A 26072-nucleotide genomic window follows, 5' to 3' on the forward strand; every position below is an offset into this window, starting at 1 on the left:
AGCTAAGAGTCGGACACGACTGAGTGACTTCACTTTCACTCTTCACTTTCATGCATTGGAGAAGGAAATGGCAACCCACTCCAGTATTCTTGCCTGGAGAATCCCAGGGACGGGGGAACCTGGTGGGCTGCCGTCTATGGGGTCACACAGAGTCGGACACGACTGAAACGACTTAGCAGCAGCAGCAGCAGCATATATATATGACCTGGCATGAGTTTGAGGTGGTTGGGGTTAGGGCTAGGTTTAGGGTAGGCAGAATCTGTGCTGTGCGCTTAGTTGCCCAGTAATGTCCGACTCTTTACAACCCTATGGACTGTAGCCAGCCAGGCTCCTCTGTCCATGGGGATTCTCCAGGCAAGAATACTGGAGTGGGTTGCCATGTCCTCCTCCAGGGGATCTTTCTGACCCAGGAATCAAACTGGGGTCTCCTGCATTGCAGGTGAATTCTTTACCAGCTGAGCTACCAGGTTCCTTCATATCCCACATATCACTGCTTTGGTATGTGGGAGCTTCTCTGAGACTGAGAGTCTCTTTCTTGAGCCTATTATGATGGTAAATGAAAGTTTCCTTGCAAGTATTCAATCAGAGAGACTGCAAGTAATCCCAGTGCTGGGGGAAGCACTGGCTCTCGTGGAGAAATGATACCATACTGACTTTGGGCAATTTAAGGGAGTTCAAATGAATATTCTTTGTTTAAGCTATTTTCATTTAATTTTCTTTATAATCTAGCATAAGATGTGTAGTATATTTCACTAGTATATTTGCCTTTTGTGGTTTAAGTAAAGAGCTTTAAAAACTGTGGAGTTACTTTAAGAAAACAAATCCAGCATGATTTGTGTGTGATATGAAAAATGCCTGAAGGCTTGCAGAATCAGTTTTGAGGGAGTCTTTGTTACCTCCAACACTTTCCTAACTTTTTCCTCAAGCTGTCCCTATTGCCACCTACCCTAAGAGATGGAAAGTGTTTGCTCCCAAAGCTGCCTGTCAGCCACAGCCTCATTCTTCACTGTCTCAAGTTTCACCTTAAAAATTCATCTTAACTTTTCATTCAACTCCTGTAAATGTTAATTTTTATATAAAAATATTTCAGATTCTCCACCTATAAGGAAAATGAAACACAATAACCCTCTGACTCTATGTATCTCTTTTGCACAAGAGTATATATTATTAGTATATATATATTAGTGAGAGAAGCATAGAAGTTAAATTTCCCCATTTTATAGATAAAAACACTTGCAGCTAAGAGAGGTAAATGAACTAACTGAGGGCTACTTAGCAAATCAGTGACATAGCTGGGGAGAGAAGCTCAGACCTGGTGAGTTTCCTCCCACTGGCTAATTTTCTACCAGCACTTGGGAGTGAAGGGCCTTTTGCCATTCCTCAGAAAGTACATTCGTCAGAACAGAAACTTACTTAACCAGTGATCGGAAGTCCAGCCACCCTTCACGGCTGTGGTCAGACACCAGGAGCTTGGTTTTCAGAGAAGGACACTCAGGTGCCACAGACTCCACCTCTGGGGCAAGGGTATCTGTGGTCACGATGGCTTTGGCTCCAGACACTTGTAGTCGGTAGAGAATGTCCTTGGCCTTCATCTGGGTGGTCCCTGGCATGAAGATGATCCCTAGGTATGAAAAGGAAACTGCTTGTTTTTGTTTTGCTTTCACAGCTAGACAGCCATGGGCTTCAGGCCTGGTTTATCTGCATAGAAACCCGCTGGCCTCTGTTATGCAAAGTATGATCCAGAGCATCAGTACCACCTAGGACACAGAATCTGACACCCCACCCCAAACTTACGGACTCAGAATCTGCATTTTAACAAGATCTCCAAGTGGTTTCTATGCACATTAAAAATTTGAAAAGCCTATCCTAAACTTTTCTACTGTAGATGGATCTAGTCATCTACTGAGTCCTTCTTTACACAACTATCCATGGGATCTGGGAAAGATACAAGTAGGACAGTGTCCCTGATGCTGCATCTCTGCCCCCATTTTTTCTCCTCTCCTTTCCTTCTCTGTCCATCTCTTGTGTCACCTTGAATTTCTTCTGTTTCCTTCATTCCTCATACTCTAAGTTAACCACACTGTCCTTTCAACTTTCCTACCTTCCTTCTCCCATCACCAACAATTAATTCAACTTTTGTGTGCTTCTATTGGACTCTAATTTTTCCATCAAGCACCCTTTTCTGAGTCTTCCTATTACTCACCTTCCATATTACTAGCCTGTTTATGTTCCACAGAACACTGACTTTTTCTCCTTCATAATTCTTCTCTTTGCTAACACCTGTGCCCTCTCTCCAGGAAGACCCTCTGCGTCATCCTGACATTGGAGTGAGCACTGCTCACGCTTCACCTTTCTCTCACACAACTCTATTCTCTATTTCAAAATGACCATTCTTCATCTAGGCTACTCCTGACTCAAGTATTTTCATGTACTATGCCTCTTAGAATTTTCATCCTTTACTTCTATTCTTCTTTAATTCTTTTTATACCAGAGGTCTCAACTCATGTCTTGGATTTCTCATGTGTCTTGGATTTCTCATGGGTGGGGAGAGACCAAATTAGCCAAGACGGTGTGTTCAGGCTCTCTTGCCCCACGTTTTGTAAATAATGACTGTGTAGCAGCTGAGATCATTCATAGCATGGCACATGTGCATCACGAGGTACCCATTTGGTCGGGGATTCAGTGCTATATGCAGATAGGAGCTCCACCTAAAAAGCAGCAGCATTACTGCTGGATCACAGCTGTGTCCAGCTGGGTCAGCCATGAGAGGAGAGAAAATAAGCGTGTCTGCTGCTACAGCTGCTGTGCCAGGCAGGAGAGAGGTTGTGCTGTGTTAGGTTATGCTATGGCTGCTGCGTCAGCCAGGAGAGAATAAACGTGGCTGCAGTTCCTATGGCTCCTCCAGCCTCCTTCCAGCCTCAGCTCGTGCCTTGCCTACCCCAGGTTCAAGGAACAGTGTGGACAGTGTGAACAGGATCAGATATAAATCATGGAACATCTTTTAATGATACAGATGGCATGGCATCTCCATACTCACTCAGCCATTGCTGTTAATTCTTGATCTTGATGGATTAAACAACTATTTGTGAGGAAATATGAGAGAGACTATATGAACAAGAACATGACATACTATATGAATATGCATGACAGAACTGAAGTTGATTCAAAAAAGAACCCATGAGTCTCATACTAATTATATAGGTCAATGCATAGACAAGCATTAAAGGGAAAGGAAAATCTCTACAGAAGAGTGCTGGCTAATAAGTGTAAAGGGTATGATATAAATAGAAATACCTAATATAAAACCACCATTAAAATATTTAATTCAGTCAAGACTCTTCAATGAATTTTCAAATCATAAACTGAAAGACAGTTGGGGAAAGGATATTCACAAAGTCCCATAATATTACATGACAGATTACTTACTAACTATAAAGGGAAAATGCACCTTTACAAACGTGGATGCTACCTTTCTAAAGTGATAAAACAATGTCATTGATGTTAGGACAAACCAACTGTATATATCCCCAATGTGGTGCACCAAGAAAGACACAAGTCCTTCTAGTACTTGTGCAAAGAATGTTCATCCTGAATATAATCATAAAGAAGGAAACAGAAATAAAAATTTTGAGGGATATTCTGCAACACATCTGGCTCGGGCACGTCACACTGTCATTGCATTGTCACATAGACAATATAGTATGTAGAGAAACATTCTATATTAAAGAAGGCTGTGGCGAGACAACAACTAAATGCAACACATGATCCTCATTTGGATTTTGTACAGTTGTTTAAAAAAAAAACAACAGTTAGCTGTGCGGTATGGCACATGGGATCTTGGTTCCTTGAAGACATGACCCCTGCATTGGAAGCATGGGATCTTAACCATTGGACTGCCAGGGGAAATCCTGGGTTTTTGATTTAAGCACAAAAATAATCCTATAAAGGACATTATCGGGATAATTGAGGAATTTTGACTCTGGATGTACATCAGGTAACTATATGGAATCAGAGTGAGACTTCTTGTGTGGTTATGTGAAAGAAATGTCTCGAATCTTAGCAGATACATATTTCAGTGTTTATCTGGTGTTTATGGATGTCACAGTATCTGCAACTGATTCTTTAATGACTCCCTTGGAGAGAGGGGATCCAATATGGCAAAATGTTAATAACTGATGAATCTTATAAGGAAGTAAGAATGTCTGAGACTGTGTAAGATGAAGTATGTGTGTGTGTGTGTGTGTGTGTGTGTGTGTGAGAGAGAGAGGGAGGAAGGGAGAATTATGACATTGTGCTTGATAAGGTGTGAGTATAAGGGAAAGAGTGAATGAGGAGTAAACTAGTATTTAAAGGAATTTGACAGAAGGAAAGACTATTAAGAAGGAAAAAGTTAGGGGAAGAGGAAGCACCTAATATTTCAGGACCAATTAGCTCTAGGCCTATCCTAAGGTCTCTTTGGGTCACTAACCTGTTCGGATGCAGCCCACAGATACAAGCCACCACTCAGGCACTCGAGGCAAAATCAAGGCTAGACGGTCTCCAGTCTGAAGGCCACACGTCTGTGTGAAAACGTTGGCTGTGCGACAGGTTAAGTCTGTCATCTCTCTGAAGCTCCACTTCACTTCATCCCCTTGATCGTTCACCCACCACAGGGCTGGGTTTGGACTTCTCTTGCCCTCCTGGTTAAGATCATATACCACATGTTAATTCCTGCTTCAAAGGAAAGGGACACCAATTTGGTCAATCCACTACCATAGTTATATTCCTGTGTGAGTGTAGCTCAAGGTCTGAGATCCCATGTTAAGACATTTGTAGAGCCAGGAGAAGTTGGGGGGATGTGTGATCCAGCCAACTCCTGGTTTACTGTAACCCTCTCCTCTTAAATCACATAAAACCATGAATAACCTTCATGTCACTTATTGAAGACTTAAAATTTTATTCTCCCATGTGTCTGCCTTTGTTCCACATGGACAGTAGGTTACTCTCTGTGCCTCAGTTTTCTCTTCTGTGGAAAGGGTAGAATAATACTACCCAGAATATAGTAAAGTTTAAATTAATTATTTTAGAAGGAAAAGTGCCTGGCACATAGTATGTGCTCAATAAAATTTGTTGTTGTTGTTTAGTCGCGAAGTTATGTCCAACTCTTTGTGACCCCATGGACTGCAGGGTGCCAGGCCTCCCTGTCCTTCACTATCTCCTAGAGTTTGCCCAAGTTCATGTCCATTGAATTGGTGAGGCCATTCAACCAACCCTAAACTTCATTACCCCTAGACTTTCCCTGTAAGAAACGCTAAGAGGATCCCGGCGGAGGAGGTAGCAGCACGCTGAGCTTCCGCAGCGGTGCGTGGAGCCGAGCACCCTGGGTTGCGCCTCCCGCTGGTGGAGCCCGGCACTTCGGGTTCCCCAACGCTCTCGCTGCCGCCGCGGGGCTCCCCACCTCCTCCGGCCATGCGCCCCGGGCGGCGTGCCTGGGGCGCGGAGCCCACCTGGCGGCTTCTGCCGCCTGCCCTTGCCGCTGGCATGCAATTAAAAAAAAAAAAAAGAAATGCTAAGAGGAGTTTAAGTTGAGATGAAAGAACTTTAGAGAGTAACTTAAATACAAAAATATAAAATTATTTAATAGAGATAGATATACAGACAAATATAAAAGAAGTATTGTTATAATTTTGGTTCATAGCTTCACTTTTTATTCTTTCACCATATGTAAAACACAAAAGCATAAAAAATAATTATAAACTATGTTAATGGGTGCACAATATGTAAAGACGTCTTTTGTGAAATCAGTAACATAATATGGGAAGGTGTAGGGGAACTGGAAAAGAGTAGGGTTTTGGATGTGAATGAAGTTAAGTTGCTATTAGTTTAGAATAAATTGTTATAATTTAGAATGTTATATACAATCTCTATGGTAATCATAAATAAATTATCTATAGAATATACACAAAAGGAAATGAAAATCAAAACATATCACTACAAAAAATCAACTAAGTCATCTTTACCTATAATTACTTTAAATGTAATGAATGAAATGCCCTAGTCAAAAGATCTAGGTTGGTAAACTGGATAAAAAAACAGAATTCAACTGAATACTGTTGACAAACTTGTTATTTTGAATACTGTTGATAAAATTGTTATTTCTATGTAATGGGATATGATAAAAACCAAACAAAAATGCTTTCAGAATGTTTCTGCAGTAAAAATCATACAATACAATATCAATGTAGAAAAGTAAAATCATATTTACGTTGAGTCTAAAGTTCTATAATAGTATCCATCCATCCATTCATTCATTTACTATATATCTGCTAAGTTCTCACTGTTTCTTTGGCACTGTTTTTAAGCCAACATGATACAATGGTGTACAAGACATCCATCTGCACATGTAAGTGAATGGTTTTAAGTGTTTATGGATAATTTTCATTTTCTTAAGTCAAATCTTTAACTGTACCTAAGTAAAATGATTTAAAAAATTTTTTAAAATTCCCCAAAGAAAACATGTTTGGAGTAAAAGTTCAGGCAACACACAATTTTACTAACAGAAAAATTTCTTTAAATTCCTTATCACAATTTCAGTCCCTGAATGTCAACACTGAAAATTGCTTGATGTATAGTCTTCCAGCAATTCTTGGCACAAAAGTGCAAACCTGATCATATAAGTTTGGCCTCATATACTTGGAACAATAGAGTGTGGCTCACCTGATATAAGATTTATATACATACATGCACACACACATACCTATATAAATTTATATGTGTGTGTATATATATATCTATACACACACACACACACACACACACACATATATGGAAAAATCGGTGCTAAAAAAAAACTGCTCTTGACCATTGGGTTAAGGAATGTTAGCAAATATAGTTGTGCATTCTCTGTATAATGGGAACAGAGTATGTAACATTTCTGTAAGATTTTATAAAATAATAGAAGTTCTGGGTTATCAAAGTGAAAACAATAGTTGTTTTAATTCAGACAGAAATTCAGACTGAATTCTAGTAACTTGAAGATCTTGATTAAACAGTTGTGGGGTTTTGTGCTCAGAATTAATCTGATAATATGATATTAAGATTAACATGTTATCAAGAAGATAAAACACAGCCTTTAAACTTTATATGAGATTTAAATCTTTATGCAGTGAGATTTGAAGCCAAGGGAAATTGAGAAATAGATTTTTTAAAAACCTACTAACTCAGGAATAAAAATTAATGAAGAAGAAATACACAAAGTGATATAGATGAATCTGAAAAACACATGGAGTAAAAGAAACCAGACACAAAAGAGTACATCCAATTTATTCCATTTCTATGACATCCTAAGAAAGAGAAATATAATGCTAGTGACTGCAAATCAGTGGCTACCTGGGGCTCCAGATAGGGGTGGGTGGATATTGATTAGAAAAGGACAAAAGGAAATGGTAGTGATAGAAATGTTCTAAAACTTATTAAAATCTCATTTTAAATGTTTGAATTATATTATAGGTAAATAATAGATTTAAAAGAGTTGATTTAAATAAATAAATAAATAAAAACTTACTCCTTGTTAATCTCTAACTAGAATATAATTTGAATAGGAAAATTGGAAAGGTAGACCAATTACTCATGTGCTTGATGAATGATATGATTCTTTCTGAATGTTAAAACACATGAGTTTACTGAAAATAAAAAGACTTGTCTCAGTTTTAATTAGAATAAAATAAAAGTAGAATTTCTATAAATTAATTATAGAATATGGTAGATTTCATAGAATTTGAATCCTAATTCATATAGATATACATTTCCCCAACAATGATATACTTTACATTTTCTTCCATTGCCTTTGGAATGTTTACTAACAACCAGAAATTTCAAAAGTTTGAGTATGTGGTTTGACTACAATGGAATTAAGCTAGAAATCATTACCAAGAGGAGTAGCTCATCTCAACTATCAGGAAACTAGCCAATAAAAAGGCTAATAAAAATATTTTGACCTAATGGTAATGAAATATGCCATATCAAATTTGTATAATGTACCCCAAAAGAGTGTGCTTAGTGGGAAATTTATATTTTTAATGTATATATTAGAAAAGAGGAAGACTGAAAGTTAAGGACATAATCTTCCAACTCAATAAGCTAAAAAATAAAAAAAAGGATTATAAAATTAAATCAAAGGAATGCACATGAAAAGAAATAATAAAGACAAGTGTAAGTATCAATGAAATGGAAAGGAAATACAGAATACCAGTAAAACAAAAACTGGTTTTGAAAAGATTAATAAAATTGGTAGATTCTTAGGAAGACTCGTCAAGGAAAAAAAGACCATAAAAATATTAAAAATAACTAGGAATAAAAAGTGTACATTATTACAATACTTATGACAATATTAATATTTATAACCTCACATCTATTTTAAAAGTTAAATACATTACCAAAAGCTTTCTTACAATGAAAACACCAGATTTTACATCAAAATATTTTGCTATGCATATTAGTGTGTTAATATTTTGACTTGAAAAACTGCTGTTTTTTCTTTTTTTTAAGAAAACAGTGATTATTATATTTCAATCCTATCTCAATAAAACAACAAAAATTAGTGATAGCTTAAATTCTTTAACAAAGCACTTAGAAGAGCATCTGGTGTAAAGCAAATGTATTGAGTGAATAAATTAAAAAAATTTCTGGAATATAAATAAAGCATAATGAGGAATTTCAGGGTTAAATTAAATCTAAAGATGACCGCAGTCAACAGTAGGCCAACACCATCTCCAGGTACTCCCTGTTGAGCACCTGAAGCTATCCCAGGATCCAGGTTGACCCACCAGTGTGCTAAGATCAGCCCCGGAACATGCTAGGTCACATGGCTAACAACACCAGGAACCTGCTCTGCCTACCAGTTGGCAACCACTACATGTTACAGGCAATGTCAGCCAACAAGTCTAGGGGCCAACTTTGCCTACCAGCATACCCACAGTAGTTTGCCATGCCTTAACAGAAGAGCCCACATGGCCCGCAGAGGGGATAACCATAGAACATATAACTCTAGTGACCAGAGGGGAGTGTGCTGCTGAGCCCATAGGAGGTTTCCTACATTAGGTCACTTCACCAAGAGCAGAAACCATTTGTAAAGCTAGGCAGAAGGTTAAAAGGCAAAACAATAAAATCATCTATATCCACAATAAGTAGTTAAGAGATATGTAAAAGAAAAATATGTAAAATATGTCATAAAAAACAACAAACATTGAGGGAACAGTAAAAATGCAGGGTGATTAGAAAGCATCTCACTTTAAGGGATCATCAACTTTATATATATTGATAACCACAAGCCAAAAACATGCAATAGGTACACAGAAAAGAGAAAGAAATTCAAACATAACACATCAAATCATAAGGGAAGAGAGCAAAAACAGAAGGAACAAAAAAGGCATTACAAACACAACCAGAAAACAACAGAATGTCAATAAGTACATACCTAGCAAAACTTACTTTAAATATAAATGGATTAATATTCCAATCAACTGGCATAGAGTAGCTAAATGGATTAAAAAAAAAGCAAAAACAAAAACACAAGACTGATTATATCCTGCCTACAAGAAGACTCATATCAGATTTAAAGTCACACACAGACTGAAAGTGAGGGGATGGAAAAATGCTTTCTATATAAATGCAAGTGAAAAAAAAATCTGAGATAACCATACACTTATCAGGCAAAATAGACTTTAAAACAAAGTGTGTAGCAAGAGACAAAGAAGAGACATCATTTCATAATGATGAAGGAATTGCTCCGACAAGAAGATAAACATATATGCACCCAACATGCTGCTAAGTCACTTCAGTCGTGTTCGACTCTGTGCGACCCCACAGACGCACACCAGGCTCCACCAGGCTCCCCCGTCCCTGGGATTCTCCAGGCAAGAACACTGGAGTGGGTTGCCATTTCCTTCTCCAATGCAGGAAAGTGAAAAGTGAAAGTGAAGTCGCTCAGTCATGTCTGACCCTCAGCGACCCCATGGACTGCAGCCTTCCAGGCTCCTCTGTCCATGGGATTTTCCAGGCAAGAGTACTGGAGTGGGGTGCCATTGCCTTCTCCAATGCACCCAACATAAAAGTGTATAATTCATGAAGCAAATACAGTAGACCCTTCAGCAACACAACTTTGAACTCTATGGGTCCTGTTGCATTTCTATACACTAATAACATACTCTCAGAAAGACAAATTAAGAAAACAATCCTATTTACAACTGCATCAAAAAGAAGAAGACCTCTAGAATGACTCTAACCAAAGAGGTAAAAGACTTGTATCTTGAAAACTGTGGCATATTGATGAAAGAAATTGATGACAACAAAAACAAATAGAAAGATACTGTGAACATGGATTGGAAGAATTAACATTGTTAAAATGACCAGAACCCCCCAAAATCCATAGATTTAATGCAATTCTTATGAAAACATCAGAGCTTAAAAAAGAATTATAAAATTTTCTAGATAGCCAAAACACTCTTGAAAAAAAAAGAACAAAGCTATATCATACTCCTATGATTTAAAAGCATACTACAAAGCCATCGTAGTCAAAACAATATGACATTGGCTCAAAAGCAGGCACATAGATCAAAGGAATAGGATAGAGTCCAGAAACAAAACCACACTTACATGGTCAATTAATCCACAGCAAAAGAGACAAAACTATGGAATGCAGAAAAGACAATCTGTTCAATACATGGTTTGAAAAAACAGGACTGTTATGTGCAACAGAATCAAACTAGAGCAATTTCTCATGTGATATACAAAAATAAATAGCATGGAACTAAGACTTGAAAGTGAAAGCGGAGAGTGAAAAAGTTGGCTTAAAGCTCAACATTCAGAAAATGAAGATCATGGCATCAGGTCCCATCACTTCATGGCAAATAGATGGGGAAACAGGGGAAACAGTGTCAGACTTTATTTTTGGGGGCTCCAAAATCACTGCAGATGGTGACTGCAGCCATGAAATTAAAAGACGCTTACTCCTTGCAAGGAAAGTTATGACCAATCTAGATAGCATATTGAAAAGCTGAGACATTACTTGGCCAACAAAGGTCCATCTAGTCAAGGCTATAGTTTTTCCTGTGGTCATGGATGGATGTGAGAGTTGGACTGTGAAGAAAGCTGAGCGCCAAAGAATTGATGCTTTTGAATTGTGGTGTTGGAGAAGACTCTTGAGAGTCCCTTGGACTGCAAGGAGATCCAACCAGTCCATTCTGAAGAAGATCAGCCCTGGGATTTCTTTGGAAGGAATGATGCTAAAGCTGAAACTCCAGTACTTTGGCCACCTCATGAGAAGAGTTGACTCATTGGAAAAGACTCTGATGCTGGGAGGGATTGGGGGCTGGAGGAAAAGGGGATGACAGAGGATGAGATGGCTGGATGGCATCACTGACTCGATGGATGTGAGTCTGGGTGAACTCCGGGAGTTGGTGATGGACAGGGAGGCCTGGCGTGCTGCGATTCATGGGGTCGCAGAGAGTCGGACACAACTGAGTGACTGAACTGAACTGAACTGAAGATTTAAATATAAGTCCTGAAACCAGAAAAGTCCTAGAATAAAACACAGAAAAGTATGCTATGACACTGATCTGAGTAATATTTATTTGAATATCCTTATGCCCAGGGCAACAAAACAAAAAGTAAATAAATGGGATTATATAAAAATAAAAACCTGTTGCACATTGAAAGAAATCTTTAACAAAACAGATGGACAGCCTATTGAATGGTAAAATATATTTGCCAAAGATAAATCTGAAAAGATTGATATTTAAAATATACAAAGGGCTTATACAGCTCAATAACAAAAATAAAATAATTAAAAATGGGCAAATGACTTGAATAGACATTTTTAAAGAAAACATACAGATGATCAATAGATACATAAAAAGATGCTCCACATCAGTAATCATCTAGGAAATGAACAAACATCAAAAGCACAATGAAATATCAACTCACACCTGTCAGAATGGATATTATCAGAAAACAACGAATAACAAGTGTTGGCAAGGATGTGGAGAAAAAGGGACCCTCATGCACTATTGATGGGAATGTAAATTTGTGCAATCACTATGGAAAACAGTATGGAAGTTTCTCAAAAAGTTAAATATAACTACTGTACTATCTAGCAGTTATAGTTCTCAGTGTTATCTGAAGAAAAAAACACTAATTTGAAAAGATATGTACATTACAACACTATTAACAATAGTCAAAATAAAGGCATCACCCAGAAGTCCATCTATAGATGAATGGAGAAATACATATATATATATATATATATATATATATTGTCCTGGGTTCAATTCCTGGCTCAGGAAGATTCCCTGGAGAAGGGAACAGCTACCCATTTCAGTATTCTGGCCTGGAGATGCCCATGGACAGAGAAACTTGGTGGGCTATGGTCCATAGGGTCACAAAGAGTCAGACATGACTCAAATGACTTAGTTCATGTGCATATGTAGATATGGATATGTAGATGATATAGAAATAGATAGATAGATATAGTTGTTATCTAGTGACTAAGTCATGTCCAATTCTTTGAGACCCTATGGACATGCCAGGCTTTTCTGTCCTCCCCTATCTCCCAGAGTTTGCTCAAATTTATGTCCACTGAGTTGGTGATGCTATCACATCATCTCATCCTCTGACACTCCCTTCTCCTTTTGCTTTCAATCTTTCCCAGAATCAAGGTCTTTTTCCATGAGTGCATCAGGTAGCCAAAGTATTGGAACTTCAGCTTCAGCATCAGTCCTTTCAATGAATATTCAGGGTTGATTTCCTTTAAAACTGACTGGCTTGATCTCCTTGCAGTCCAAGAGACTCTCAAGAGTCTTCACCAGCACCACAATTCAAAAGCACCAGTTATTTGGTACTCAGCCTTCTTTACAATTCAACCCTCACATCCATACATGACTCCTGGAAATATCATAGATTTGACTATGCGTAATTTGTTGGCACAGTCATGTCTCTGCTTTTTAATATGCTGTCTAGGTTTGCCATAACTGTTCTTCCAAGGAGCAAGCATCTTTTCATTTCATGGCTTCAGTCACTGTCCACAGTGATATTGTAGTCCAAGAAAGTAAAATCTGTTACCATTTCCAACTTTTCCCCTTCTATTTGGCATGAAGTGATGGGACCAGATGCCATAATCTTAGTTGTTTAATGTTGAGTTTCAAGCTAGCTTTCTCACTCTTCTCTTTGACCCTCATCAAGAGGTTCTTTAGTTCCTCTTCACTTCTGTCATTAGAATGGTATCATCTTCATATCTGAGGTTATTAATATTTCTCCCAGCAATCTTAATTCCAGCTTGTAATACATCCAGCCCAGCATTTCACATGATGTATTCTGCAAAGAAGTTAGATAAGCAGGGTGCCAATATAAGCAGGGTGTCTTACTACTTTCCCAAATTTGAACCAGTCAGTTATTCCATGCCCAGTTCTAACTGCTGCTTCTTGTACTGCATACAGGTTTCTCAGGAGACAGGTCAGGTAGTCTAGTACTCCAATCTCTTTAAGAATTTTCCACAGTTTGTTGTGATCTACATAGTGAAAGGCTTTAGCATAGTCAATAAAACAGAAGTAGATATTTTTCTGGAATTTCCTTGATTTTTTCCATGATCCAGTTAGTGAAGTGAAAGTCACTCAGTCATGTCCGACACTTTGCAACCCCACAAACTGTAGCTAGCCAAGCTTCTCTGTCATGGAATTCTCCAGGCAAGAATATTGGAGTAGGTAGCTGTTCCCTTCTCCAGGATATCTTTCCAACTCAAGGATTGAACCCAGGTCTCCCACATTGCAGGGGAATTCTTTACCATCTAAGCCACCAGGGAAGCCCGTCATTGAACTCCATGATCCAATGAATGTTGGCAACTTGATCTCTGGTTCCTCTGCCTTTTCTAAACCTAGCTATATGTCTGGAAGTTCTCAGTTCACGTACTGCTGAAGCCTAGCTTGAAGGCTTTTGAGCATAAACTTGCTAGCATGTGAAATGAGCACAAGTGTATGGTAGTCTAAACATTTATTGGCATTGCCTTTCTTTGGGCTTGGAGTGAAAACTGATCTTTTCCAGTCCTGTGGCCACTGCTGAGTTTTCAAATGTGCTGATATATTTAGTGCAGCTCTTTAACAGCATCATCATTTAGGATTTGAAATAGTGCAGTTGAAATTCCATCACCTCCACTAGCTTTGTTCAAAGTAATGCTTTCTAAAGCATAGTTGACTTTACACTCCAGGATATCTGGCTCTAGTTGAGTGACAACACCATCATGGTTATCCAGGTCATTAAGATCTTTTTTATATAGTTCTTCTGTGTATTTTTGCCACCTCTTCTTAATATTTTATGCTTCTGTTAGGTCCATACTGTTTCTCTCCTTTATCATGTCTATCTTTGCATGAAGTGTTTCCTTCATATCTCCAATTTTCTTGAAGACATAGATCTCTAGTCTTTCCCATTCTATTATTTTCCTTTAATTCTTGGCATTGTTCATCTAAGAAGACCTTCTTATCTCTCCATGTTATTCTCTGGAACTCTACTTTTAGTTGGGTATATCTTTCCCTTTCTCCTTTGCCTGTCATTTCTCTTCTCAGCTACTTGTAAGGCTTCCTTCAGTTCAGTTCAGTTCAGTTCAGTCGCTCAGTTGTGTTCGACTCTTTGTGACCCATGAATTGCAGCATGCCAGGCCTCCCTGTCCATCACCAACTCCCGGAGTTCACTCAAACTCATGTCCATCAAGTTGGTGATGCCATCCAGTCATCTCATCCTCTGTTGTCCCCTTCTCCTCCTGCCCCCAATCCCTCCCAGCATCAGAGTCTTTTCCAATGAGTCAACTCTTTGCATGAGGTGGCCAGAGTACTGGAGTTTCAGCTTTAGCATCATTCCTTCCAAAGAAATCCCAGGGCTGATCTCCTTTAGAATGGACTGGTTGGATCTCCTTGAAGTCCAAGGGACTCTCAAGAGTCTTCTCCAACACCACAGTGCAAAAGCATCAATTCTTTGGCACTCAGCTTTCTTCACAGTCCAACTCTCACATCCATACATGACCACAGGAAAAACCATAGCCTTGACTAGATGGACCTTCGTTGGCAAAGTAATGTCTCAGCTTTTCAATATGCTATCTAGGTTGGTCATAACTTTCCTTCCAAGGAGTAAGCATCTTTTAATTTCATGGCTGCAGTCACCATCTGCTGTGATTTTGGAGCTCAAAAAAATAAAGTCTGACACTGTTTCCCCTGTTTCCCCATCTATTTGCCATGAAGTGATGGGACCAGATGCCATGATCTTCGTTTTCTGAATGTTGAGCTTTAAGCCAACTTTTTCACTCTCCTCTTTCACTTTCATCAAGAGGCTTTTGAGTTCCTCTTCACTTTCTGCCATAAGAGTGGTGTCATCTGCATACCTGAGGTTATTGATATTTCTCCTGGCAATCTTGATTCCAGCTTGTGCTTCTTCCAGCCCAGCATTTCTCATGATGTACTCTGCATAGAAGTTAAATAAGCAGGGTGACAATATACAGCCTTGATGTACTCCTTTTCCTATTTGGAACCAGTCTGTTGTTCCATGCCCAGTTCTAACTGTTGCTTCCTGACCTGCATATAGATTACCATTTTGCTTTCTTGCATTTCTTTTTCTTTGGGATGGTTTTGTCAGTGCCTCTATACAATGTTGCAAACCTCCATCCATAGCTCTTCAAGCCCTCTGTCTACCATATCTAATCCCTTGATTTTATTCATCACCACCACTGTGTAATCCTAAGGGATTTGACTTAGGTCATTCCTGAATGGCCTAATGGTTTTCAATACTCTCTTCAATTTAAGCCTGGATTTTGAAATAAAGAGCCATGGTCTGTGCCACAATCAGCTCCAGGTCTTGTTTTTACTGACTGTATAGAGTTTCTCCATCTTTGGATGCAAAGAACATAATCATTCTGATTTTTGTATTGGCCATCTGGTGATGTCCACGTGTAGAATAGTCTCCTGGGTTGTTTTGAAAACGGTGCTTGCTAGATTGTAGCATGTTTTCTTGACAAAATTCTCTTAAACTTTGCCTAGCTTCATTTTGTACTACAAGGCCAAACTTGCCTGTTATTCTGGGATACACACACACACACACTCTCACACATGGAATATTACTCACCTATAAAAAATAATGAAATCTTGACATTTTGACAAATAGATATCTAGGGTATCTTACAGTAGTCAGAGAAAGTAAATACCATATGGTTTCTCTTACTTGTGAAATCTTAAAAAAACAAGTAAATGGCCCCAAAATAACAAACATAAAAAAAAAACTCAGTGATGAAGAAAACAAACTGATAGTTGCCAATAGGGGGGGACGAATGAAATACTTGAAGGGGATTAAGAGGCACAAACTTCTAGCTATAAGATAAATGAGTCACAGAGATGAAATGTGCAGCATAGAGAATATAGTCAATAACATTGTAATAGCTATGTATTGTGACAGGTTGTAAGTAGTCTTATCATGGAGATCATTTTTAATATATGAAAATGTTAAATCAGCTATGTTGTACAGCTGAAACTAATATAGTATTGTAAGTCATCTATACTTCAATATAATATCTAAATATAAGATTAGACTTTATTTCTTTATATAAAACATAATTTATTTTTTAAAATTTCACAGCAATTAAATTTTCTGTAGGTAGATTATGGCAAACTATTTATTTTAAATATTGTTACATATCAGATTGATTGTAATTTAATAAACAAAGAAGGTGGTTTAAGTATAATTTAAAATCATAAGTGCCATGTTATGCTTTTGTAAATTGTTGTTGACAATAAGTATGCAATGAGTATGCCCCTTACAGACTCATCAAATGATCAATATGTGATGTGATATGTCAAACTAGGAGACACAGTCATGGAGTATCAATTTCACATGCATTAACTAATTGATTGATATACAGACTTTAAACAAATTTATAAAAGAAGATTAAAGTTCTGGAAGTTAAACTTTTTGCATTGTTTAATTTGGAAATAATATGTATTACACCAGTAGTATTTAGATAAACTGAGACAATCATGTTTTTATCCCAGAAGTTGTAAACACAGAGCCTATAGAAACTAAACAAATTACAAATGAGATAAGTCTGCCAGATTCCTCTGGGGGCAAACTGGAGAGCCATGTGTCTCCCAAGGAGGCAGTAACCATTAGTTCTATGATTGCTGCCATATAGGCTTTGTATTGTTAAAAAAAAAAAAATGAACAGAACTTCAATTAAATAGAGTTAAGAAACCAGCTTTTGGGCTTCCCAGGTGGCACTAGTGGTAAAGAACCCACCTACCAATGCAGGAGACATGAGATGCAGTTTCCATCCCGGGGCCAAGAAGATACCCCTGCAGGAGGGCATGGCAACCCACTCCAGTATTCTTGCCTGGAGAATCTCTGGACAGAGGAGCCTGGTGAGCTACAGTCCACAGGGTCACAAAGAGTAGGGCATGACTGAAGTGATTTAGCATACACGCAGGTAGGAGAAGAGACAGGGGAGCTCTCACATGCTGCAATGATAAGAGAGTCCAAAAGGGAAAAGAAAACCTCTTCTTTCTACACAAGGACTCAGCTGAAGCCATGGACTCTTTTGCTATAACCCTATAAATCCTTTTCCTTTCTAAAAAAGAGTTTTCTTCCCTTGCTGTATGGGGGCTTGCACACAGAATTAAATTCAAGAGCCAGAAAACACGGACCTATTGGCTCAAAAACAAAACAAAACAAAACTAGGCAAACATGACCATGGTATATTAAGAAATTTAGAAATTTCTTCAACAATTTATTTGGGGAGATATTATAGGACAAAGAGCCAGATATTATGTGGCAATGACATTCGGCTGTTGCTTTCTTAAGCTTTGTGGTTAATAGATATTTGAATATATTTATTGAGCAATGTGTTTAGTTGCTCAGTCATGTTTTTGCATCAGGAGTTAGTAGGAAGAATTTGCTCATGTCATGATTTTGCCCAAACAAACAAAAGTCAATGTTGTAGATGTTGTATTCATCTCTCCTGAGACATGATGTGGAGAGTCATACTATCAAAATAGGAATGATGGAGAGGTGTATGTTGTTTACTTTTCTATCTGAATACATGATTTTGGACATGAATGTGACCTCTCATGAATAGACTTGGGAGGCTGCTCCAGCAATCAATTGGAATGTAATATTCTAGGCCCCTAGGGAAAGATAGTAATATAAGGTTTAATTTCCAAGGATAGTTAGGAGTTATAAATGGTCTGAATGTGACTATATTCCATTACTGGACCTATGTTGCCTGACTTAGGCTAAAAAAATTACATTAAAATGTTAGATTTCTAACAACATTTTTATAAATAAAATGTGTTGAAAATTGAGTCAAGTTTTGCCAAAGAATTGGTGCTTTTGAACTATGGTTTTGGAGAAGACTCTTGAGAGTCTTCTCAAAGGAAGTCAGTCAAAGGAAGTAAGTCCTGAATATTCATTGGAAGGACTGATGCTGAAGCTGAAGCTCCAATACTTTGGCTACCTGATGCAAAGAACTGACTCCTTAGAAAAGACCCTGATTCTGGGAAAGACTGAAGGCAGGAGGAGAAGGGAATGACAGAGGATGAGATGGTTGGATGGCCTCACCCACTCGATGGACATGAGTTTGAGCAAGTTCCGGATGTTGGTAATGGACATGGAAGCCTATCATGCTGCAGCCCATGGAGTCACAAAGAATTGGGCACGACTGAGCGACTGAACTGAACTGAAGAATATCAACAAAAATCTTGAAAAAATCTAATTATTATTTAAATGAGGTAAAAAAATTTTTAAGCAGTTACTTCAAATGAATAAAAAAATTCTTTGGATGGTTGTTTAAAATGGGATAAATAAAATAGACATTAATGTGATTAAACAAGATTTGATATTACTACATTACCTAATTGAGCCAAGAGGGACCTCTTATTGATCCCCAACGTTAACAGCCAAACAAGTCTGTTATGTTTAAAGTTTGAAGTTATATATTTAAGGGTTAGAAAAATTTAACCTGGGATATCTGACCAACAGTTACATTTGGACAGTTAGGTCAAAGGGCCTGACTTCCTCAATTCTGTTCAGATATGGGGATCTCAGAGCCTTTTATATAAAAGTAGGTAAAACAAACAGGGAACAAAAATAAAAAGCTTTCTAAACTCTTGAAAGAGTCTTTGGGCCTAGAAAAGAAAACAACAGTCTCAAAGGCCCTTGCGATCTAACTTCCGAGAAAACAAAACCGAACTTTCGGTCCCGCCCTGATGCTTCAGGCGGTTGTATCTATCTGGGACTTATCACCCCCTGTCCAGAAGGCTTATCACCCCCTGCCCAACTACAAATGCCATCTCAACTAAAGAATACCTCAAACATCCCACCTGACTTATCCCTTATCGCTTCCACAAACCTCCCTTTAAATATGAAGCCTCCCTGATCCTCTTGCACTCAGCCTGGTCATTAGGCTGACTGTCGCCCCTCCTTGCCTAAATAAAGGTAACCTACTTCCGTTGAGGTAGTCTCTCCTTCTTTTCTGCCTCGGCCCGAACTGTACCTTACCACTCTTCCAAAGATCAAAGCTTGTTGATTGGATCTTTAGGAAAACTAAAGTTCAAGGTATAGACACTGGTGGAATTTAGATAAAGGTAGATGCTGGGAGGGATTGGGGGCAGGAGAAGGGGATGACAGAGGATGAGATGGCTGGATCACTAACTTGATGGACATGAGTCTGAGGGAACTCTGGGAGTTGGTGATGGACAGGTGCGGGGAGCCAGCACGGGAGTTCCTACCAATGACAAAGGTCATGCAGAGAGGCCTGATATGCAAAGGCGAGTCAGGGCTCGAGGGGCCCCCCTGGTTCTGCCTGAGCATCTACCCCAAAACCAGAATCTGTTTGTTTTACTATTTTACGACTTTCACCAACTCCTCTGACATTAACGGGGGGCTATGCTCGATCGCCTTTCTCTGAAGGAAATCAACTTAAAGCTCTAGTTAATAAGCCTCCTGGGCATAATAGGAGTGTTTCAATCCAAACCCCTCAGATGGCTCTCTAACTTGCCAGACAGGTTTACCTGGACTCCTACAGCTACGCATACAATTGTTTACAGAGGCATGGGAAGCTTAAGATATTCAAATAGTATAGAGCCTCTTGGAGAGTTAGAAATTGTCAGAATAGAACTAGTAGAAGATTTCATTGTTGAGCCAATGCTTGCTGCCAAGTTTCCACATCCCCTGTATTGTGTCCTTGGAAGTGTATTAATTAATATAGTTGGTATATAAAAAAATAAGTAGTGGCCTTGGTGTTAACAACTTTAGACCCTTAAGGTAATAAATTCTTTCCTTTGTTGTAAGCCCACTGCACCTTTGCCCTATAGGAATGCAACTTTATCTAACACCTTTGGAGGATGGCGCCAAAATTTAAAATAATTACTCTTAGAGAAAATAAGTCTTATGGTTGACAAACCTTTATCAGAGTCATAAAATGTTAATAGGCCTTCTGGCCAGAAGATGATGTAAATCACCTAAACCGTTTGTATATGAAAAGTTTGCAGAAAAGAAAGCCTGGTCTCGATAAGGATCAAAGACTGCTGACTTTGCATGATTTCACACCCCGTATTATCCTCTATGCACAACTTAAGGTACATAAGCTCCCTTTGAAAATAAAGCTATGGGCCTTGCTCAAAGCTTGGTCTCCCTGTGTCGTTCTTTCTTGTTTTCCTTTCTCTCCTTTTCTTCTCTACTCTTATTTCAGGCCAAAATAATTGGAGCACGGGGGTCCTCTGGGACCACTTACTTGCCTGGGCTTCTAAGACCCACTCTAGAAGGTGCCTAAGGTGGGGCACCCTCAGCGATTTGAGAGGGCGCCTGTGACCTCCGTGGTCAGAGCAAACCTGGTGTCACAGGTTATATTGATTTCTCATGTAAACCAGTTATTAAGGAGCCTCTAAAATCTCTCAGCCTTTGCTATGATAATCGCCAACGCCGTCATCCTTAGGGAATCCCTGGATCCAACTGGGGCAGGACCCCGGTAGACAGGCAGGCCTGGCGTGCTGTGATTCATGGGGTCGCAAAGAGTCGGACACGACTGAGTGACTGAACTGAACTGAACTGACTGATATCAATTGATTTTTTAAAATGGGTTTTCTTTAAGGTGGTTACAATTCTTATTTAATTATACTGTGGGATAAATAAGGCATATATATTGCCACTAAGTAAATATTAACTAAATGTACTGAGGAAACCGATAGTTAGTTACCTGAGTCATACAAAATAAGTAAATGGGGAACTAACATACAAAGATTAATTTAAAAAATAGTGATTTTGTTTTGGTTTAATTTATAGACTCAGAAAGGTCTTTGCTAAATGCATTGTACAAATCTTTGAAGACATGATAGATTAAAACTTTAAAGTTACAAAACATAGAACTTTGTAAATTAAATTTCAGTTTGATTAAAAATCTTGCACTGATTTTAGTAACTTTAGGTGACAAAACTGTTTTTTGAAAAACTGAGCAATTGCCTTTGTCTCACAAATGTCTAAACCAGAATATGAATACAGGCCTTTAGGAGCTGAGACTAAGCCCAATTAAACAGGCAAGACCTGGGAAACCTAAAAAAGAGCTGGGAGGGGGGAGGGGGGAGGAATGGCAGTTTTAAATCAAAACTGCAGAGAATGTTCCCTCAGCCAAAATTTATGGACAGTAAGCCATAATCATCTGAACAAGCAACTTTATAGTATTCCAACTGTTTGTTAACTAGAGACTTTACATCAATATTGTACTTCCTGATTCATAGCTAGTGAATGAAAGTTGCTCAGTCGTGTCCAACTCTTTGTGACTCCATGGACTACGTAGTCCATGGAATTCTCCAGGCCTGAATAATGGAGTGGGTAGCCCTTCCTTTCTCCAGGGGATCTTCCCAACCCAGGGATAGAACCCAGGACTCCTGCATTGCAGGTGGACTCTTTACCAGCTGAGCCATGAGGGAAGCCCAAGAATACTGCAGTGGGTAGCCTATCCCTTCTCCAGCAGATCTTGCAGACCCAGGAATCAAAATGGGTTCTCAGGTTCATATTTCAGCTTTTAGTAAAGCTGTTAGGGGAAGCACACTGATTGAAACCACGCACCCTAGCCAGGCACTATAGTAACCATTTGCACGAGGTGTTTTATGACAGGAGGTCCTAGCAAGGAACACGGAACTAATAACCCTCCACCAACCGGAAGAGTTTGGAAAAGGTCAAAAGGAGACACCACTTGTCTGACCACCTCCCAGAATCCTTCTCTCTGGCATCCATCTTGGCTGAACAAGGCATGCACCACCGGGAAGGACTCTGAGTCAGAATGATTGGCTAAATATTACCCAGAAACTAATTCCATCACCATAAAACCTGAGACCGCAAGCCATGTGACAGAGCTGTTCTCCTGGGTTCCCTTACCCTACTGCTGTCCACTCGGGTGCCCTTTCCCAATAAAATCTCTTGCTTCAGCACATGTGTCTCCTTGGACAATTCATTTCTGAGTGTTAGACAAGAGCCCAGTTTTGGGCCCTAGAAGGTATACCCCTTCTTGCAACAAAGCAATGAGATCTCCAATTTGCTTATGTTTGTATACACATTATACATATGAGATATCTCTACTTCTAAAGGTATCATTAGAATTGAATTTATAAAGAACTCTACTTAATTTTAATAAAAATCACTACATTTAAAGAAAACTGGCCAAGATGACTTTCAGGTTCAGGTAAACTGGAAAATATTCACTGTTAACCTGATACCTGATATTAATGTTAAAGTTTATGGATCTAAATTAATATAGATGTCATGGGCTTCCCTTGTAGCTCAGTCAGTAAAGAATCTGCAACCCATTCCAGTATTCTTGCCTGGAGAATTCCATGGACATAGGAGCCTGACAGGCTACAGTCCATGGGGTCACAAGAGTCGGACACAACTTAGCTACTAAATCACCAGGAGTCATCAAAATTAAGTATCATACTCTATGTTACCTAGGTTTAATAAAGACATTACTAATCTCTTGCAAGAAAATAACTGGACATGATGAAGATTCAAGGTAAATGTAAATGAGATTAAAAACTTTGGGATAAAAGTTTTAAAGTAATCATATTTTAGAAATGTTTGCTTAAAATGAAGTTGTTTGGTAACAAGATTCTAAAGCTGTGCCGATTTAAGCCATGTGATGAAAGTTTATTTAAAAAATACTGAGACATTAATTACTAGGTAGAAAAATTAAAGGTGTTTGAAAATATTAATGAAAATGGTATTACCTAAGATGTTTTCTATAAAAAAGAAATGTTTTAAAAATTATTACTGATGTTTAAGCTCACTAATTTATAAAATGCCAATGTAAAGACAGTGCATAATTGCTTACTTCTTAGTTTTACTAAAATTAAGGTTTTAAGAGTTCAGCATTCTAATTTATATTTGAAATTAAGGCTATTAGAAATAATACTGTAACTTTTCAGAATACAGTAGGAAAGATAAGTTTTCAATAAAGAAGATATGAAAAATGGAATTACAATTTAGTGAGGAAAAAGAAAAATTGAGCTGGTTAATTTTACTTGGATGAAAAAGGAAAGACAAGCTGGATATAAAAAGGGATGAGAGATTATGAAGAGAGCCCTGAGAAAAAAGCTTTACACATAGTCAAGAATTAATGAAATTTAGATTGATGTTAACTAAGCGTTAGGTAGGTAGAATAGGAAAAAGGAGTCCAGAATGGTGGTGGCTAAAATACAAGGAACGGAAAAGCCCGCAAAAATAGAACAAAGGAAGGTCCAAGGACCAGAGTGAGGACGTCAGGTAGAACAAAAAGCAGTCCTGGCTAGCCTAATTTACATAGGGCAGACCTGGGAGGGGAGGAAAAAACATATAAAAAGAGGAATCAAAAGGCAGGGGGTCTCTCTCCCATGCTTGCACGCCCTCTCTGTCTCTCTTTCTCCCTCCCTCTCTCTCTCTCTCTCTCTTCTCTTTGCGTCTTTTGGTTCGGCATGCCCTCACACCTTGAAGATGTATTTTCCTTATATTTTCTAAATAAAACTGAACTGTTACACAGAGCTGTAACATTAATCTGTCCAAGAGCTATAATACGGTCTGTCCAAGAGCTGAGAGCTGTAACATGAACTGTCCAAGAGCTGTGACGTGCTGAGGACTTTAACATCCGTCGCTTCAAATTTTTGTTGTGATGAGACAGAACTGAGGAAATTACATGCTCCCCACACATTTACGTTGCCTTGACTCCGATTTAACCTGGCTGAAACAACCTTGGCATGGCCCCCTCAAGGAGGAGGCCAAGCACAGCAGGAGTCCGACTCAGCAAAAGCTCCCACGGTGGAAGCAGAACACGAAGAAAACCCAGCACAGGGGAAGTGACAAGAAGCCCATTGTGCTGGAAACTGGGACAGTGAAGAACTAACTCAGCAGAAAGCTCACGTGGCTCAGTCTCAGGTTCGAGAAGACCTCCGGTTTAGTTAGGAGGGCCTCTCTCTTATGGCTGGAGGGACATATGCCTGATGAAATTTTAATTCCTTTACAATCTCTCGTTTCTTGTTTCCTCAAACACCCAACAAACAGGCGAGTGGCAGTGGGCACAACTGAGGGACTCTGGAGAGGTTACTCCTCGGTATGTCCCAAAGGCACTATCTGCTGAACCCCAGTTGAGTTCAGTTCAGTTCAGTTGCTCAGTCATGTCCGACTCTTTGCGACCCCATGAATCGCAGCACACAAGGCCTCCCTGTCCATCACCATGTCCCGGAGTTCACTCAAACTCACATCCATCGAGTCAGTAATGCCATCCAGCCATCTCATCCTCTGTCGTCCCCTTCTCCTCCTGCCCCCAATCCCTCCCAGCATCAGAGTCTTTTCCAATGAGTCAACTCTTCTCATGAGGTGGCCAAAGTACTGGAGTTTCAGCTTTAGCATCATTCCTTCCAAAGAACACCCAGGGCTGATCTCCTCTAGAATGGACCGGTTGGATCTCCTTGCAGTCCAAGGGACTCTCAAGAGTCTTCTCCAACACCACAGTTCAAAAGCATCAATTCTTCGGTGCTCAGCCTTCTTCACAGTCCAACTCTCACTGTTGCCCAAATTGGTGGGGGTTCTTCTGTCCTTAATCTTTGTGCCAAGGACCAGGCCAATGAAAACTCTGAGCACAGGTCAGGTATTTAGCAGATTTTCTGGCAGGCTATGAAGGGGATTCCTTGGCACGTTTTGCCCACTGCTTTTTCCTCCTGTCCTTCAGCTCCCCTCTCCTGGGACTTGAGCCCAGCCAAAACCAATGATGCCTGGCTTCAGGACCTAGTGAAGTTCAGGCTCTGATGTCTCATTGCAAAAATTCAGTGTGAGACACAGTGAAAGGTAAGATGTGGATTTGCTAGGATTCAGAGAGAAGCACACTCTGCAGGGTGTGGGCCATTGCAGAGGGCAAGGGCTTAGGCCATGGGCTTAGGCCATGGAATGTGGTCTGGGTAGGTTTTGCAAGTAGGGTGGTGAATTCATATGCTAAGGAGTGGGAGGATCATTTCAACCACTGGGGAACCACCTACTCCTCTGTCTTTTTGACAGCGCCTTGGAGCAGTCCTGTCACATCTGGGTGTGTCACTTAGCTTACAGATCAGAGATTAATGTTTCCATGAAGCTGACTTGTCATCTTGTCAACTGATTTTAATCGGTTTATGTTAAGGCTTTGTGCTGTGTCATTCTTTCAAAAGTTGTGCCCTGCCCCCTTCGCTCCTGTTCCACACTCTTTTCCTGAGCCCCGTCCAGGCCCCCAATGTTGCCTCTACAATCTTCTGGAGGGACAATCAGAAAATAGCTGGCCCTTGGGAGGGAAATAATGTGTAATATCCAATCCCTTTAGATATTCAGGCCTTCATCTTCCATGTTTCCTACAACATGTGCAGCATCAGCATCTCTCAGTGAACCCACTAGGGCAGGCAACAGGCACACAGTGTCTGCTAGAAGTCCATCAGTTGGCATCCCTTCAAAGGCAATTGGTTTCTGGGGATAATATTTGCCCCTTTAGGAGTTGGCCCTGCAGGCCGCTTGGGCCAAAACCCTTAGCACCC

General features: G+C 39.4%; 1 protein-coding gene across 4 annotated transcripts in view; it reads right to left on the reverse strand.

Annotated features, from left to right (window-relative positions):
* The window catches only part of ACSM1 (acyl-CoA synthetase medium chain family member 1), a 78674-nt gene that overhangs the window by 16987 nt on the left and 35615 nt on the right, over positions 1-26072 (reverse strand). For all 4 annotated transcript variants that reach the window (XM_025275492.2, XM_025275491.2, XM_025275493.2 and 1 more), the window contains 2 exons: positions 4469-4679; positions 1414-1621 (listed from right to left, as the gene is read on the reverse strand). In XM_025275492.2, the coding sequence (XP_025131277.1) occupies positions 1414-1621; positions 4469-4679 (419 nt within the window). The remainder of the gene's footprint in view (positions 1-1413; positions 1622-4468; positions 4680-26072) is intronic.

The sequence above is a fragment of the Bubalus bubalis genome, chromosome 24 (genome assembly GCF_019923935.1).
Source record: "Bubalus bubalis isolate 160015118507 breed Murrah chromosome 24, NDDB_SH_1, whole genome shotgun sequence".
Lineage (NCBI taxonomy): Eukaryota > Metazoa > Chordata > Mammalia > Artiodactyla > Bovidae > Bubalus > Bubalus bubalis.